The following is a 19,700-nucleotide window of genomic DNA, read 5'->3' as shown; positions in this document are numbered from 1 at the left end:
GAGAGAGAGTTATTCACTGTCTTTTTCCCCATCCACTTAGCCTGACCACTAGTACTGAATTCAAATGTGGGATGACCACAATCACAGTCAAGCCTGCTGTAGTCATAGTGATTGGTCTATTAATACACACACTATTGTGTGTCAGGCTTCTAACCGACGTCAACGCATGAGACTGATAGAAGTAATTCGTTAAATAAAACAGCAATAACGCCAGTTTTGCCAATGTTATTCTAGGTCTCTTAATGAAAAAAAATAACAAATGATCTACCTCTTGCTATTCCCGCAAAATGTTTTCATGCCTTAGTAGACCATTTGTGTTTGCGTAAAAAATTATAATGCAGGCAATATAAGCCTGCGAAGTGGGAGCTACAGATAACACGAAGGAGAATGTCTTTGTGAATATTGGGTGTTTATACAGAGCTTTGATGGAAGACGCGGGAGTCTAGTATGCAGATTGAGCACAAGGAGAATCGCGCGGGGTAACATTTTGGGCTTTACTCATCCACCTGCCATGGGAGTAGCGGTGTATGTGAGAGAGGCTGCGATACAAAGTGAGGAATACAGCTGAGAACCAGGCTGAACAATACCTGCAGGAGTGGCAGTGGTGAACGATACCCGACTGAGATATTTGAACGATATCTGGCGGAAAGAAAGGTGGAACGATATCTGGCGGAAAGGAAGGTGGAACGATATCTAGAAGGGTGGTATAACTCGAGAATAAGCCACAGTTTACACCGAAGCTAATCCATGGTTTATACCGAAGGTAATCCGTTGTTCATACCGATGGTAATCCATAGTATTAGCGAACGATACTTGTAACATTAAACGAGAATAATGCACGGTATTTAACCAGACAAAATATCGGTATGAATTGTTATACCCGAACCACGTGATTTGCCTGGTTTTCACACCGAACAAGTTAAAATATCAAGAGATGTTGGCTACGCCTTTGAAATATTTCGGACGTCCCAATCAGGATCTGTCGAATATATTGTCCGTTTTTCTCCACTTAGATCTCCTGCCTCCTTCTCCACGTCTTCCGGGTACCGATATATATATTATATATATATATATATATATATATATATATATATATATATATATATATATATATATATATACTGAAAAAAATCGGTATTATGGTGCTGTAATTTGTACAAATATGTAGCATTTTGAAGATATAAAATAATTCCTTAAAAAATATGACGTATCAGGTTAGAGGCCGAGTTGAGCCGATGATAGGGAAGATAGGTGGCTTAGTTTTGTCAGCTTCTGGTTAGGGAAAACCTGTTCAGAGTGTATCGCTTGTCAAAGAGTGATTACGTTTATGAACATGTATTGACTGGTGTGAACGAGCTAATATGTGCAGGCGGTAGGAAAACATGTGCTTGAGGTAGAACAACATGTGCTTGAGGTAGAACAACATGTGCTTGAGGTAGAACAACATGTGCTCGAGGTAGGACAACATGTGCTCGAGGTAGGACAACATGTGCTCGAGGTAGGACAACATGTGCTCGAGGTAGAACAACATGTGCTCGAGGTAGAACAACATGTGCTCGAGGCAAGACATGTGCTCGAGGCAAGACATGTGCTCGAGGCAAGACAACATGTGCTCGAGGCAAGACAACATGTGCTCGAGGCAAGACAACATGTGCTCGAGGCAAGACATGTGCTCGAGGCAAGACAACATGTGCTCGAGGCAAGACAACATGTGCTCGAGGCAAGACATGTGCTCGAGGCAAGACAACATGTGCTCGAGGAAGGACAACATGTGAAACCTGCTGAATCTGTTACTTGCGGGAGGCACTTTAGGTTAGTTAATAAGATTATTCATAACTTAAAGGGATTAATTTTTAACTTCGGTAATCTTCCTAAGAAGTATATAAGAGACTTAACTACTCTTCGAAAAGATTCAAAAACTCTTGTGTGCAAGAATTTCGAACATAGTGAATAAAAAATGAGTAGTGATTTTTATTTATCTTTCCATGTAGACATCATCACTGTAACCACCATTACAGGGGGGGGGGGGCTGACAGCTGAGTGGACAGCATTCGGGATTCGTAGTCCTAAGGTTCCGGGTTCAATCCCCGGTGGAGGCGGAAACAAATGGGCAGAGTTTCTTTCAAACTGATGTCCCGGTTATCTAGCAGTAAATAGGTACCTGGGAGTTAGACAGCTGCTATGGGTTGCTTCCTGGGGTTGTGTAACAAACAGCAGGCTTGGTCAAAGACCGGGCCGAGGGGACGCTAAGCCCAGAAATCATCGTGAGATAACCTCTAAAGAAGATAACCATCCCTATTAATGTCAACATTGTAATCATCATTATTGTCGTCTTCATCACTATAATATTTATTTTGAAAGGGTTGGTAGGCATCAACCCAGATAACTAACAATACAGCATAAGATAACCATTCCTACACTTTAAATAATTTACTAACGAATGGTATCCGATTGTCTAACGGGAATCACCCATCCAGCTATATTTTCCCCCTCATTCTCTCGTCATTGTGAATTCCAACTTTTCCAGGAACATAAACTTGATTGTTTATATTCTAAACAATCAAGTAAACTATTTAAGAATGAGTAATGTATGTAATTGTGTAGCAGATCTTTAAGTCAGACTAAAACAACTGGTCGTAGAGAAAGCAGGAAGACATACAGCTGAATATCTGGGAATTAGGAAAGAATGACTGCCACAAAGAAATGGCTTACCAATAAGCATTTTAAGTCCAGTTGAAATAAAATCTATGTTACATGAGCTGTTGTAGACGAGGAGTCACAATAACGTGGCTGAAATATGTTGACCAAACCACACACTAGAAAGTGAAGGGACGAAAGTCATCCCTTCACTTTCTAGTGTGAGGTCTGGTCAACATGAGCTGTTGATTCAGAGAGATTTTGATCCAGGACAGCCTTAAAATATGTTAATATAACGTGATTATGGTGCGCAAGTTTCTTTGACTTCTTGGTATAATTACTTTATTTTAGTGTTCTGCCAAATTGGTTTCTCATTATCCTTATTTTATGACATGTTTTGTCAATATCTGTCTCGCTACGCTAATGTAAACTACACATTGTTTCACCAATTTATATCACTATTCAGTTTACAAACTAAATGTTGTTCCTTTTATGTACAAAAATGTAAATACAATTTACACGGCTGTACACCTCCTTAGTCTATTCGTTGTAATAACAACTTGTGTAAGCTGGTACGTAGAAAGTTTCTAATTCTATAAAGAGTATATCTTTTTAAAACATGTGACACCAGTTCTTACGTCGCATCTCGCATCAAAGCATCACGGAGAAGCACAATTTACAGCATGCCTGCGTTGTTTGCATTTGTGTGTGAGTGTACTCGCTTAGTTGTGCTTGCATGGGTTGAGCTCTGGCTCTTTGGTCCCGCCTCTCAACTGTCAATCAACTGGTGTTCAGATTCCCGAGCCTATTGGGCTCTATCATATCTACATTTGAAACTGTGTATGGAGTCAGTCTCCACCACATCACTGCCTAATGCATTCCATCGGTGTGTACTCACCTAGTTGTGCTTGCGAGGGTTGAGCTCTTTGGTCAGCCAGTCTCTGGTCTGGTCTGGTTTGGTCTTTAGGCTGTGTATACTCACCTAATTGTGTGTGTGTGTGTGTGTGTGTGTAGACTTATGTAACAATGCTACGAAAAGTTGATGATAAATCAATTGTGGCCTGAGTGTTGTCTGAACCGTAAGCTCTCCCTAAACAGCGCCATTAACACACAATAAATCAATGTATAAACAAAGCTTGCATATATCTTAAAAGTCACCAGATGTAAACAGCCATGACTCACGCACGACCGTCGTGTCAGAAGAGCGTTTTAAACCATCACTCACAACATGTAAATCGCGTTTTTCTCTCAGAAAGTACACACTTATACCTTACTCAGTATTAACCAGAAGTACCTGAGGCTCATCTATCTCCCTTGCAGCACCTTCATGCCCGGAGGTGGGACTGGGCATGGTGGCCGAGAGAGTAGGGGAACAATGCCTCTACTTCCCTCTCGGTCTGCAGCTCAACTGGACGTCTGCACACCGCCGTTGTCAAGAGCTGGGAGGAGACCTGGCCGCCCCTCAGGACCTGGTGCCTCTCAAGACCTTCCTCCACCAGGCGTTCGGTGAGTCCTGGCCCTCAGGGAGATGGGGTAAGAGAACCGGGGGAAACACGCAAGGTGAGTGACAAGTGTGTGTGAAGCAGGCACAGTGGTAGGAATCATGGCGAGTCATGATTCTTCAGAAGCTAGGTGTAATAATGGGCTTGAGATAAGTTAATTGTGTAAGAGAGATAGGGAGACGGGGCAAGAAAAAGGTGGAGAGATAAAGAGGGAGAACGGGAGAGGGGGGGGAAGCAGATGAAAGAAGTCAGAAATGGGTCCAGAGAAATAGACATGGATAGAGGCGTACTCTGATTTCTTGTTCGGCTCTACCATTGTCTCTCTGTGTGCTTCTCGGTCTGTCTGTCTTGGTCTATGTCTGTCTCAGTCTGTTTCGGTCCATGTCACTTTGAATGACTGAATTATTGTTTCTTTACTTCGGTTTCTGATTATTGTATGTTCATATTTCTATGTCTATCTCGGCCTTTGTCTGTTTCAGCCTGAGTCTAGTTCGGTCTGTATCTGCCACGGTCGATCTCTGTTTCAGCCTTTATCTATTTCAGCCTTTATCTGTTTCAGCCTTTATTTGTTTCAACCTTTATCTGTACCATTCTGTGTCATTCTGTGTCTGTCTCAATCTGGATCTGCCCCGTATTGTGTCTGATTATGTTTATCTTTCTATTTCTGCTATGTCTGCAGGAATTTTGAAGAGTAATACAGAAAAATAATAATTATGATACCTGAAATTGCCCCACACTGCATTACCATGTCAGTATTATGAAGTTAAATCAGGTCCTCAAGTTAATGCCCACTGTGTGTGGTTCATCTGTAGTGCAATCTAGAATTAATTAATACTTGCCATAATGATGAGAAAACTTGCAAGGGAGGAGAGACGAGAATGAGACAGTTAATGTACTTCACGAACCTCTAGAAGCAATATCCGTCACACAACTCTGGAAGCAATATCCGTCACACAACTCTGGAAGCAATATCCGTCACACAACTCTGGAAGAAATATACGTCACACCTCTGGAAATCCTGTCTGTCACGCACATCTGTAACCATTGTATGTCATATGGATCCGGAAACAATGCCCAATGCATGCCTCTGGGTACAATGCCCATTGCATGCCTCTGGGTACAATGCCCATCGCATGACTCTGGGAACAATGCCCATTGCATGACTCTGGGAACAATGCCTATTGCATGACTCTGGGAACAATGCCTATTGCATGACTCTGGGAACAATGCCCATTGCATGATTCTGGGAACAATGCCTATTGCATGACTCTGGGAACAATGCCCATTGCATGACTCTGGAACAATGCCTCCTTGAATCGTCTGAATTAGAATCAGACAAGAGTTTCAATGAAGATGGCTTTGTCAGAGGCAGCTACACAGATGTCAGAATCAGGCGCAAACAAGTTGAGATCATTTTTAGCATCAGGCCAGAGTGTGCGCTGGAAGATGAAAGTTTACAAGCCTACTTTTTTAATTAAAAAAGTTGTATTTAAAAGTTTGGACACAGTGATTCTTAACGCGGAATTCTAAAGAATAGCTGTAGGATCTAAAGACTTCATTCCGTCGCTGAATGCCTTCAAAACACGGCTTACAGAACCATGGTTCAGAGGTGGATGTTCACGAATTAAAGGAAAATGGAACGTAAGCTTCTTTTTCAGTAATGTTAATATCAGTGTGCTTCTTGGACGCAAAGTTGTGTCATGCCAGGAGAAGCAATAGCCATCCCATGGGAAATCAAGCAGCAAATTCCTAAGGTAGATCCAGTCAAACGGAAAAAAATGCCCAAAGGATTGAGAATTAAGGCAGTATCAAGGAAAAAAATGGGTTGTTCCCATTGAGACATTAGGTGAATTAAGATGCTTCTAAGGGGCAGAGTACTTCCTTCTTTCAAAAAGCGAGATTTATTAAAATAAATCACATTAAACATACAAAAATCCATGAACAATATGAAATATTTAAGAAATATTATTTTAAATGAAACTATTATATGCATTTAGCGAGACTTAACTGTGAAGCTTTCCTGAATGGTCACTTCGTGCTTGTTTCATATTAATCATATTTATAAGAAACTAAGTTGATAGAATTGAAATGATTATTTATTAAAAGGACTCGGACGATATCCATATTCTAATAGAGCAGTAGTCCACAGTCTGCTTGAGTAATGATTTACAGATTGCCAGAGCATGAGAATCTGCTAGAGCCTGCTAGCTCTAACAGGCTGTGGACTAGCTCTAACATCATGCTAGAGCAGTAGTTTACAACTTGCTAGAGCGGTAACCTAATTTTACAATAGACAGGTGGACATAGAAAAAGTATTATTTTCATCATTTAGCACTCAAGCGTTAGTTTTATTGCTCTACAGAAAGTTATAATGATGGCTTTTTACTATTGAAAATATATAAAAATTAACTGTTGAAAATATATAAACATTTAAAAGTTCAACGCTATAATTTGTAAAGTACAATTTTAAATCATTTCGCAAATAATTTGTGTTCTGTTATTGTTGGTATGCAAATTGTTTGCTGCTAAAACGAGAAAACTATATATTAAAGTCTATCTATCTGTGTATATATATATATATATATATATATATATATATATATATATATATATATATATATATATATAATGCAAAAATAGAGGAAACAATGCAGTTGGATTTTGTAAGATAGCGTGTAAAAAAATATTAGGACATATATCATCTTTAAACAATTAAAATTATGATATGATATATGCTTCTATTATATTGCAGTTATACTACACCATACACTTATTTCCACACTTAGCTGCTAATATTAAAACTACTGAGACTACGGGTGCTACCCACTACTGCTTACTTTGAACCTTCCCTTTGCCAACATTGTAGACTCGTATTGTTATACTGTTTCTACGACAATTCTATGATCTCTTAGCTCATCCATTTTTAACATTAGCGAAGATAGAAAATGATTATATCTTACATTTTCTCTTGTTTTTTCTAGTTCGTGGACCCTCGTTATGGCTGGGTGCGTCTTACGCACTAAACGACATCGACACGACGAGCGTTGATTCTATTGTCGCGTCGCAAGGGTCTCCTAACGGCTTCCAGGAGGATAAGAAGAACAGTTCTGGGGTTACTCAAGACACCAGTATAAATCAAAGATCTTCCAGCCATTCCCTGGAAGACAATAGAGGAGATATTGCACTCGTACAGGACCAAGTTGTGTTGTCGAGCCCTCCCGATAATATGCTTTTAGACGAAGGCCATAGCGATAATGTACAAGCTGCAGGGGAAACTGCAGGAAGCTGGTCGAGAGTTTTAGATGAGGCCATGTTTAATGAGGATTTCGTTAGAAATGGCGGAATAATAAGCGCCCCTCGTCGACTCTCGAAGCCTCAACAGAGCAGCCTGAAGCTTGCCATTCGTGACTCTCCAGGAAGACAGGGTCTTGAAGAGATGATCCGAGATGCCTCAGTCGTTGACTTTATCCTTCTTGAGGAATCAGTGGACTCTGCAGTTCCCCCAGTCGAGGCTTCGAATGATCAGAACCTCCCAGAATATTCAAATCCGGATGAGCGCTCTGTTTCGGGAACCTTAGCAGATATTCATCTAGACGCTGCGAGCACACAGCCTAGAAATTCAAGTGACGAAAGATCACTTCTTGGACACGAAGTTAGGGACACGGAAAGTGGTGGAGGCTTAGAGACGCAAGAAACAAATGAGAGTAAAGGGGCCAAGAAGGCCCGGATGAAGTGCATGCTGCTCCAGCAGAAGGAATCCCTGGAATACGAGCTCATAGGACGACCGTGTGATGAGCTACACACCTTCGTTTGTGACATGAAGTTCGCTTTTGATAATCTATTGCACGAGTGATATTTCTCTTAACTCTAAGGAGTGTACATATACCTTGAACCTTATAACCAAAATACTTGTTAGCAGCATAAGAAAAATATGTCAGCAGTGTTAGAATGAAGTATAGAGTGCTTTTCTCTGCTGTCTTTGAACACTAGCAAGCTTTCTGAACACATGAATCATACCCCTCTTGAAAAAGTGCAGTGGCAGTGAATTTGTAAAATGATATATGTATATGTGTGTGTGTGTATATATATATATATATATATATATATATATATATATATATGTCGTACCTAGTAGCCAGAACTCACTTCTCAGCCTACTATTCAAGGCCCGATTTGCCTAATAAGCCAAGTTTTCCTGAATTAATATATTTACTATAGTTTTTTTCTTATGAAATGATAAAGCAACCCTTTTCTCTATGTATGAGGTAAATTTTTTTTTATTGGAGTTAAAATTAACGTAGATATATGACCGAACCTAACCAACCCTACCTAACCTAACCTAACCTATATTTATAGGTAAGGTTAGGTTAGGTAGCCAAAAAAAGCTAGGTTAGGTTAGGTTAGGTAGGTTAGGTAGACGAAAAAACAATAATTCATGAAAACTTGGCTTATTAGGCAAATCGGGCCTTGAATAGTAGGCTGAGAAGTGCGTTCTGGCTATTAGGTACGACATATATATATATATATATATATATATATATATATATATATATATATATATATATATATATATATATATATATATAATATAATCTTTTCATAGCAAGGTGGTATGAGCTAAGGTAGCAGGTGGAGTCTCTTGCTGCTTATTGAACATATAAATCTTATCTAAGGTCAGTTGTTTAAGATGTTCGTGTATTAATAGTTAAAACTGTTTTATACTCAATGTACTTGGATTTTTCTGAACATTCAGCATATTGTATATTATTGAAGAAAAATATTTGGGGGTTTGCTACCATTTAATTTTATGTTTAAGTTATAAGTATGTAATATACTCGCATAATTCGCATTACTTTACAAATAGGCTTAAATTACCTATAGCTATATATTATGTCTTAAGCTGAATAAATCTTTCTGATTGATCAAATTTAATTATAAGTTATGAAATTAAACTTTCTGCAGTATTAGCCGTCTCATGTTATATATAATTAATGTACACTATTTGTCTTTATTTTCAGATATATGACAGCCTCAGAGACACTAAGTTTTGAACAAGAGATTAGAGGTATAAGCAATAATGTGGTTATTCGCTGAATTGTTGGAATTTAGCCAAAATCCTTAATCATCATATAAACAATATATTTGATAGGATTTTGAAATAAATAATAGATGGAAGCATTGTCAACCCTTAAAAATTATTGTAATAACTAATACCCAACGATTTTTGTGATTTTTTAAAAATAGTAATATAGTTTTTAAATATTATCAGAGATACTTTTCTGAATGCTAATTTAGAATAGAATAAAAAAACAGCTGTATTTTAATAATTCAGCGAACAGCAACACAATTATATATATCTAAAATCTCTTGTATGTATAATATGAATGTGCATGTTATTCAATATGACCAAGAGTGTTAGGCTAATAATGCTTGCCCGACTCTTCTATATATATATTTTTTATTTTCTTTACTTGGGAAAGAAACTGGAAAATTAACTCTCCTAAATATGCTTCAAATTTTACATTTTGCCTTTGAACGAGACAGGTTCCGCTGAAGCACTCTCCAAACATCTTTTTAAGTTAGGGGGAAAATATATAAAAATTTATAGCAGAGATATTATATGTCCGATATAGGATGGGTCGAGGTGAGGTGTTTACCAATAGAGGACGACTGGATAATCTTACATTTTCATGGATTGGCTGGTGAAGTTGGTGTGGTGTGAACTGACAGTTCTGTTTTACTTCAATAAGTGATTAGACAACTTTCTTGATTAATTCCATTCACCTGGGCTGTAGGAGATTCGAACCGTTGACCCCATGCGTGTGAGGTCGAAGCTCTATCGACCGAGCTGTTTGTTTAACCTTCCTCATATTCCTCTCCCTTTTCTCGTATCACATGCATGTTTCAGGTGTCAAATTTTCACCTATATTTTTGTGACTTACTACCTGCATACTATCTGCATATTTAAGAATACTGATTTTTGAACACTTTCATTATATCCGGTACCACACTGATGTACATTCTTATTTATATAATATGTGTAATTGGACATATGTCTATTTACTTGCAAAAATCTTTCTAGAAATTGGTGTAATTCTTAGGACACTATTTCCACTCATATCATTCCCACTGTCTATTATCATAGGCCATTCCCGTTTTACCATTTAGACTATCAATTTGAAATTATTCGATTACACCTGGGATTCCCCACGATTTTATTCTATATTACCCCCCCCCCCAAGTTACATCCTTCCTCATAGATATCCCACTTCTTCCATCACTAGGAGCAAATGCAATAAATATTGCCCAACCGTTACTCTTTCAATCTTGTATTTCACTCGCAAGCACATTGAACTGTTGCTACATGTTATTCATTAAGTCAATCCAAATCACACATTATTCCTGAATGTAATTTGATATATATAATATCAAATTACTATTATTTTTCCGTAAAATAAATAATCGCATTCCACATTGAATTTTGTCACTTGGACAGTGGATATCAGATTTGTTGAGCGATTATGTAGCAAGAACCTGATGCTTACTTTTGTTCATCTGGGGACCTGAATGAAAAAAGACTCGACAAAGCAATCTACAATAAGTAGCTTGCTTTGTCAAGTCTACAAACTGCCGCAGAGGAGTCGAGCATTGTGTCGACTCCTCTTAAATATGTATTTAAATGAACATGACCTGAGGTACTCAACTGTGTGATGATATTCTATGAAGTTGGAAGGACGTGGCATTAAATATTCCTACTGTAACTCTTATTCTGTAACGTGACTCTTGATACTGTTTTTTTTAGGATACCCCTGAAAGAATTTGGATGTATTTGGTAATCATAAGATTTTGTCAAATAAGCGGATTTTGATTAAATTATCTGTTTTTAGTGGTCGTGTATGTCACCTCTAGAGCGGTTCCTATATATTGAGTTTGAGGAGTCAAGGGTAGGTTAGGACCTTACTCTGATTAATGCTCCACTGCTTCTTGCAGCGTTCAGCTCCTGTAATGTGTGTGCAGTTCTACTGGACTAGAGTGTCACCGGATATAACACTGTCCACTGGCTCACTGTCCAACAGTTTAGTCCTGTGGACAAATATATTCATCATCTTGTATTTACCCAAGTTAACTTGTAGTTCAAGAAGATTTTGATAGGCATTCACGACCTAAAGTCTTATGGAACATTTATCGTTATGTATTTCTAATACATACTTAAATATTTTAAATATATTGATATACGAATATATATATATATGTATATATATATGTATATATATGTATATATAATATAATCTCTATCAGACCCTATTCCCTATTATATAATACGGCTACAAATTGTTATAAATATATAAATAATTACCTTGGGTTACTCAGGATAAACAAACACATTTCATTCAGAATTTTAGATTTATTACAAAGACACAGTTACAGCTCTTGCCTACTATAATGCTGAATGATTGGTAATTAAAAAACAAGCAAATATTATGAGTAGAATTTTCTGTATGCGAGAAAACAAATGGCACAACATATTGGACAAACTACAGCAGTTCCGAACCAATGTAAGGATGCCAGAGTTTCATAGTCTCTTAAAGCTGTGTGTGAACCTGTTATACCACCTTCATCTAGGTAGTCTTGAACACCACTAACTCAGTATTGAGAGAACGTCTTGCCTTACCACAGTTTATACCATGGCTATCCTGAAACATTATCAGAGATTGATATATTGGTTAATACCGAACACATGTTGTTAGAAGACTAGATATATTTGTTTTATTTAGACACAGTTGAAGGGTTTGACACTCTGGCTGATGACTATGATGGAACTCGCCTGAGTTGGGTTGTAACAAACATTATATTTTGTCTGGCAACGCATCTGAACACCGTTGTCAGATAATGTATACTTGGCACAGCAGTTACCAGTGTTTTATATGGAAGATTAATAAATTAACAATATATATATATATATATATATATATATATATATATATATATATATATATATATATATATATATATATATATATATATATATATATATATAATATGTCATAATTTAATTACGTTACTAGATTACGCATTTGTGTTTCGTCCTGTGGAGAATAAAATTAGTTCATTAATTGGAATTAATGATATGATTCACCCATCTCAGTAAAGCTTACAGTGTTCCCCATGGCGTGGGAGTGAAATGACCTTATCTTTATGTTAGGAATTGAAAATATTTATCTGGAGGTCGAGACAGGGTAACACTTGCACTAAATTGGTTCAAGATGAAGGTTTAAAAGCAACTGATGCCCTGTTTAGCACTTCTTATTTCTAAGTTATAAACTTAAAAAATCATTTTGAATGATATTTATGTTTGTAATATGTATATGACAAATTATCACTATGGTTTCATAACAAAATGAAATTTATCACGTTAGAAAATGGTAAGAAGTAACTTTACATATTTAGTAATTGCAGTTTATCAAAGCAGGCTTTTAAATGTTTTTTTTTTATAAATATATAAAATTAAAGACAAGCCGCTTTATTTAATATGATTTAAAGGAGTTTTAAAATCCTTATACTGAAATTTTAACTGAACTTCCATTCAAAATTTGTTAATGGGTATTTCAAAATATATACATTTAGATGAGTTTAGGTTCGAAATTGCTGTGTTTTTTCTTCCTGATTTACGGCGAAACATCATAAAATACATACCTGTTGATGATTTTTTGTTCTAACACATGCTGGGAGAGACGTGCTGGGCAGACCTAACAAGGACCTTGAATTACCTCATTGACCATCTTCATTCAACACACACATGCAAACACAAACACTCAACAAACATAAACACTCAACAAACACGAACACCTCTTAGAATATATATAATCACTATCTTCCCCTTTATAAAAGTCACACCATTCATTACTCTCAACCTTGTGAGATGATTTAGCTGGAAAGCCACAATGGCAATCGCAATGTCTGGAGTGCTTGAGGTGTTTGCGTGCGCGTGTGTGTGTGTGGGTGTGTGGAAACGGATGACTGAGGGCTCTTCCCTGCACTCTCACAGGACACGTGTGTGTGTGTGTGTGTGTGTGTGTGTGTGTGTGTGTGTGTGTGTGTGTGTGCGTGCGCGCGCGTGCGTGCGTGCGTGTGTGTGCGTACTCACCTATTTGTGCCTGCAGGATCGAGCGTTGGCTCTTGGATCCCGCCTTTCCAGCCTTCGGTTGTTTAAAGCAATGATTCCTGTTCCTACTTCCCTATCATACCTAGTTTTAAAGCTATGAATAGTGTTTACTTCCACAATATGTTTCTTTAGTTCTTTCCATTTCCCCACTACTCTCACGCTAAAAGAAAACTTTCTAACATCTCTGTGACTTATCTGAGTTTCCAACTTCAACCCATGTCCCCTTGTCCTATTGGTATTCCGTGTGAATTCTTCGTATTTTTCCACTCTGTAAATCTCCCTAAGTATTTTGTATGCTGCTGTCATATTTCCCTGCTCAATCCTTATTTCTAACGTCGTCAGGTTCAGTTACTTCAGTCGCTCTTCATATCCCATCCCATGCAACTCTGAGACTAGCCTTGTCTCAAATTTCTGAACGTTTTCCCGTTTCTTAACGTATGCCTTCTGGTGAGTTGGGGGGGGGGGGGGCTCCATGATGGCATGATGGGCTGCATACTCTAAGACTGGTCTCACGTAGGCAGTGTAAAGCGCTCCAAATGCCTCCTTATTTAGGGTTTGAATGACGTTCTAACTTTTGCTAGCGTAGCGTACACTGCTGTCGTTATCCGATTTATATGTGCATCAGAAGTTAGATTTGCTGTTACGTCCATTCCCAAGTACTTTTCTCGAATCATCACAGATAGTTTTTCTTCATTGTGTACTGACCCTTTGGTCTCCTGTCATCTAGTCCCATTTCCATAACTTTACACTTTCTCGTGTTAAACTCCAGTAGCCATATTTCTCTGACCATCTCTGCAGCTTGTTCAAGTCCTTTTGGAGTATCTTACAATCGTCATCTAACACATCTCGTCTCATTAATTTCGCGTCATCCGCGAACATCGACTCATAGGACTCGTTTCCTGTAGACATGTCGTTCACGTATATTATTAATATAACAGGTCCCAGCAACGATCCTTGAGGTACTCCACTCGTTACAGTTCGCCAGTCTGACTTCTCGCCCCTGACTGTTAGTGTCTGGCTCCGCCTGTTTAGCAACTCTTTACCCAAGCAAGGGCTTTTCCGCTTACTCCCGCTTGCCTCTCAAGTTTGAATAGCAGTCTCCTGTGCGGTACTGTGTGAAAGGCTTTTTGGCTGTCCAGGAATATGCAGTCTGCCCATCCTGCCTTATTCTTATACTTTATCATTAAAGTCCAGAAGATTTGTTAGGCATGATTTCCTTTCTCTGAACCCATGTTGGTGTTTACATACCTAATGTTCTCTAGGTTCAAGCCAGTCATAACCTGATTATTCTTTCAAGTAATTTACAGGGGGTCTATAATGATTCATTATAGATTCTTGCCAGAGGCACGCTGAGGGCCTGCGCTGCCTCTTTTAGTATCCACGGTGATACTTTGTCTGGTCCAACTGCTTTAGTTTCATGCAATGTTGTTAACTGTTTCATTACCTCCTCTGCTGTCACCTCTATAGCTGTTAGTCTCCCATTTTGGGTCACCTCCTCTTCTAACAATGGGAGCTGCTCAGGCTCGGTTGTGAACACTCCATGGAAACTGACATTCTCGCCGATTTCCTTGTCGCTTTCTGTACATGCCTCTTTTGTTTTTCTCAGTCTTGTCACTTGGTCGTTCACCGACATTTTCCTTCTTATATGACTATGTAATAATTTAGGTTGCTGGTTTCACTTTCATTGTAATATCGTGTTCATATTTCATTTTCGATACTCTCCTTATATTAATGTATTCATTCCTAGCTCTGTTGCATCTAATCTTATTGTCATGTCCTTTGTCCTCAATATTTTCTCCATTCCCTCCTACTTCTCATTTTTGCTTCCTGGCACTGTCTATTAAACCATGGGTTTTTATATTCCCTCGTACTTTTCTTCATTCACTGTTGGAATAAAACTCTCTTCGGCCTCCCAGCCACTTGGACTGGATGGTAGAGCGACGGTCTCGCTTCCTGCAGGTTGGCGTTCATTCCCCGACCGTCCAAGGGGTTGGGCACCATTCCCTCCTTCCCCCCGTCCTATCAAAAATCCTTATCCTGACCCTTTGATAGTGCTATAAAATCGTAATGGCTTGGCGCTTTCCCTCATTAATTAAAAAAATAATTCGGCCTCCTTGCATTTCCACTTGACTACGTCCATCATATTTTGCAGTGTTGTTCCTCTTAGTTGCTCTTTCCACTGCACTTCTCCCAGATATTCACTTATCCTCTTGCAATTCCCATTCATATAGTGTACTGTGTGTGTGTGTGTGTGTGTGTGTGTGTGTGTGTGTGTGTGTGTGTGTGTGATAGGGGGGAAGTAAGGGACAGGCCCCGCACGCTCACCACAGCCTACTCTGGGACAAAGGAAGATAGAAACACGTACCTGGATGTGATCAAATCAGCTGATGGTTAAGCGAGACACTGCATGCAGTTCTTTGATTAGATTTTTCTGCAACCATTGTACTTATATATAACATATATCTGCAACATATATATATATATATATATATATATATATATATATATATATATATATATATATATATATATATATATAAAATTGATATTAAAAGAGTTGTCAAATACGACGAACTTCCTTGAGATTTAAAATACTTTTTCAAATTTAATATTTATTTACATAAAGATTTATTGAATTAAATCAGTTTAAAATGCATGCCAATATTTTAATTTAAATTAGAACTAATTTAGAACGTTATTCTAACTTAGATAAATCTATTATTCCTTAACATTGCCTATCCTAAGCAAATTTAGCCTTGCATATGTATTTGGAAGAGTAATAACACCAATACATGAAAGAGTTGTGCGTTAGAAGCCGCGACGACAGAGAAAGGATAAATCTGAGTGTTTTGATGTAAATAATGGTTTATTGTGTGGGGTTAAGACCTAATTTGGAGGATTACTGAGGCCACTGCAATAAGATACTGAACAAGCAGTATGTATTCTGTATTACTGTGTCTTGCCCAGGGCTAAAGAAAACACGGTGTATATACACCGTGAATCAGGGTTGACCTCTCGGTGTGTATATCCTCGTGTCTTTTGAGTATTTAATACATTATCAAGACGTACATCATAGCTAGGAATGTTATAGATGTGAATGCTAGTTTTCATAAACAAAATGTGATATAAAAAGATTTTTTTTTTGTAAAACAGGATGTAATACTGTTTTTAACTTTGCTATAGATATCTCGCATTTCTTATCAGTTCTAAAACTGGTAAATAAATAAATATGTAAATAAATAAATAAATAAAATATATATATATAAATATATTCAGCAGAATTAATTAATCTAGTTAAATATATTTTTATATATGCAATTCTAATATTAAAATATTTTTGTTTAACAGTTGATAATGCATTTTAAATAAAAGCAAATTGTCTATAAACTGGAGTTGGTAAGAAATGCTATAAATATAGAGGTGTATTCTGCTTCTCGGTGTATATCCCGCAAGTATACTTTAGTCCTGTATTATGTATAGGACTAAAGTATACTTGCTCGCTGGTCAGTAAGCTATTGTAGCTGTGTTAATAACCTTCCGAAGGATGACAGGCCTTAAGCCCAACACCAAACCTAAAAAGAGGTTACAAGGATAAATTCAGTGTCACCTGTAGTTAGTCATGCTTTTGTCTGTTGTTCATGATGCTTTGTGTCTAAAGTCTTGTGTATAAATGTTTTTGATATTGGGGTAAAGAAAGAAATTAATTTTGGATTTATCGTTTCTCTAAATCATTTATATATATATATATATATATATATATATATATATATATATATATATATATATATATATATATATATGTCGTACCTAGTAGCCAGAACTCACTTCTCAGCCTACTATGCAAGGCCCGATTTGCCTAATAAGCCAAGTTTTCATGAATTAATGTTTTTTCGTCTACCTAACCTACCTAACCTAACCTAACCTAGCTTTTTTTGGCTACCTAACCTAACCTTACCTATATATATAGGTTAGGTTAGGTTAGGTAGGGTTGGTTAGGTTCGGTCATATATCTACGTTAATTTTAACTCCAATAAAAAAAAATTGACCTCATACATAGTGAAAAGGGTTGCTTTATCATTTCATAAGAAAAAAATTATAGTAAATAAATTAATTAAGGAAAACTTGGCTTATTAGGCAAATCGGGCCTTGAATAGTAGGCTGAGAAGTGAGTTCTGGCTACTAGGTACGACATATATATATATATATAAATATATATATATATATATATATATATATATATATATATATTATATATATATATATATATAAATATATATATATTATATATATATATATATATATATATATATATATATATATTATATATATATATATAAATATATATATATATATATATAATATATATATATATATATATATATATATATATAATATATATATATTTATATATATATATATATATATAATATATATATATATATATATATATATATATATATATATATAATATATATATATATATGTCGTACCTAGTAGCCAGAACGCACTTCTCAGCCTACTATGCATGGCCCGATTTGCCTAATAAGCAAAGTTTTCCTGAATTAATATATTTTCTCTAATTTTTTCTTATGAAATGATAAAGCTACCCATTTCATTATGTATGAGGTCAATATTGTTTTATTGGAGTTAAAATTAACGTAGATATATGACCGAACCTAACCAACCCTACCTAACCTAACCTAACCTATCTTTATAGGTTAGGTTAGGTTAGGTAGCCGAAAAAGTTAGGTTAGGTTAGGTAGGTTAGGTAGTCGAAAAACAATTATTTCATGAAAATTTGGCTTATTAGGCAAATCGGGCCTTGCATAGTAGGCTGAGAAGTGCGTTCTGGCTACTAGGTACGACATATATATATATAATATATATATATATATATATATATATATATATATATATATATATATATATATATATATATATATATATATATATATATATATTGCAAAATATATGCAGCATATATTTGCAGAAAACATTAATTGAAAATCTCTTTTTTTTATCACAAAAAGTGGAGATTAGAAATAGATTTTGATTTGCATGAACAATACGTCTCTTTCGAGAGCAGAGTATCTACCTGGCCTTGAAAATTACTCTTCCATGGTCATCAAGGCTTGTAGACACTACAGCTGGCCTCTTCAATACACACTAAATCCCCGGAAACATTGTGTTACGTGTAACCGGACGCTCATTTTCTCTACAACTTTATATAACTATACAAAAATACATTCTAAGGAATGACACAGGAGTCAGTTAAGCTGATTTGATCACATTCTTTACAATATATCCTTTTATCAAAATAATTGTTACATTCTATGAACATCTCATGATGGTATAATCAGAGCTTAAAATGACGTTGAACTAACTTGCTAACATTTTGTCTACACTTCACAAGGAGGTTCTTTTTACCAATTGTTGGTTGGACATTTAGTGAGTGATAGTCGAACATTTACCAGTGAGGAGGGTCAGAATTATGGGACAAATGTTTTAGGGGAAAATATGTACTTAGACTCCACAATACCAACTTTCATTGCACGATTTTAAGGACTTTTACATATTTGTACTTATAGCATTAAAATATTACCAAGGATATCAGAAGTAACAGGTTTAAGTGATGTTTAGGGGACTAGCGTATTGGTTATTATTGAAATACATAAGCAAAATAAAAATAAAGTATTATAGTATAACTTTAGAGAAGGTCGACTAGTACAGGTGCATTCGGCGCTCAGTTAGACGCGATGGGCGCATTCGACGGTGTTATGGAGACTCTAGACGGGCAAAATTGGACCTTATGCAGACTCGTGACGGGAAAAATTAGACCTTATTTAGGTCTGGCATAAGGCGAAGTTCTGCACCTTGCCCGTTCCATGGCAGAGGGCAGAGTCTGCTTGTAGGCCAACCAGCGCCCGGCCCCCGCCCCGTCTGAGGAAGGATACAGTGTTGAGTTAACGAGAGCAGAGCATTGGGGCGATACACACAGCCTGCACGCGTTCCTCTACCTCCTCTCTGTGTCTACCCCTGCGGCCATATTCACGAAGCAGTTACGCAAGCACTTACGAACCTGTACATCTTTTCTCAATCTTTGGCGGCTTTGTTTACATTTAATAAGCAGTTAATTCGCTCCAAAGCACCAGGAGGCTGTTCATAACAATAACAACAGTTGATTGGGAAGTTTTCATGCTTGTAAACTGTTTAATAAAGTAACCAAAACCGTCAAAGGTTGAGGAAAGATGTACACGTTCGTAAATACTTGCGTAACTGTTTCGTGAATCTGGCTCCCGCTGGCCTCGTCCCACATACAGTGTTTACCGAGGAATTGTGCGACGTTTTGGCCTGAACCAAATTGCGAGTTGCGTGGATGCTTCTCCTTAATATCTGGC

General features: G+C 37.0%; 2 protein-coding genes across 6 annotated transcripts in view; one reads left to right on the top strand and one right to left on the bottom strand.

The window, feature by feature from the left end:
* Positions 1–8,477, top strand: part of LOC138349524 (uncharacterized) — a 29,839-nt gene extending 21,362 nt beyond the window's left edge. Inside the window, exons 4-5 of the mRNA XM_069316368.1 lie at positions 3,958–4,143; positions 7,121–8,477. Coding sequence (XP_069172469.1) covers positions 3,958–4,143; positions 7,121–7,992 — 1,058 coding nt within the window. The 3' untranslated portion in view covers positions 7,993–8,477. The remainder of the gene's footprint in view (positions 1–3,957; positions 4,144–7,120) is intronic.
* A 3,052-nt stretch (positions 8,478–11,529) lies between these two features.
* Positions 11,530–19,700, bottom strand: part of LOC123768642 (KH domain-containing, RNA-binding, signal transduction-associated protein 3) — a 632,375-nt gene continuing 624,204 nt past the window's right edge. For 3 of the 5 annotated variants that reach the window (XM_069316370.1, XM_069316371.1, XM_069316373.1), the window contains 2 exons: positions 12,834–12,886; positions 11,530–11,833 (listed from right to left, as the gene is read on the bottom strand). In XM_069316370.1, the coding sequence (XP_069172471.1) occupies positions 11,759–11,833; positions 12,834–12,886 (128 nt within the window). In that variant the 3' untranslated portion in view covers positions 11,530–11,758. Of the gene's footprint in view, positions 11,834–12,833; positions 12,887–18,248; positions 19,243–19,700 lie in introns of those variants that run through there. The other 2 variants (XM_069316372.1, XM_045759277.2) reach the window with 2 other exon arrangements.

The sequence above is a fragment of the Procambarus clarkii genome, chromosome 83 (genome assembly GCF_040958095.1).
Source record: "Procambarus clarkii isolate CNS0578487 chromosome 83, FALCON_Pclarkii_2.0, whole genome shotgun sequence".
Classification (NCBI taxonomy): domain Eukaryota; kingdom Metazoa; phylum Arthropoda; class Malacostraca; order Decapoda; family Cambaridae; genus Procambarus; species Procambarus clarkii.
The sequence above is the reverse complement of the archived record's forward strand: the minus strand, read 5'-3'. Positions and strand labels throughout refer to the sequence as shown.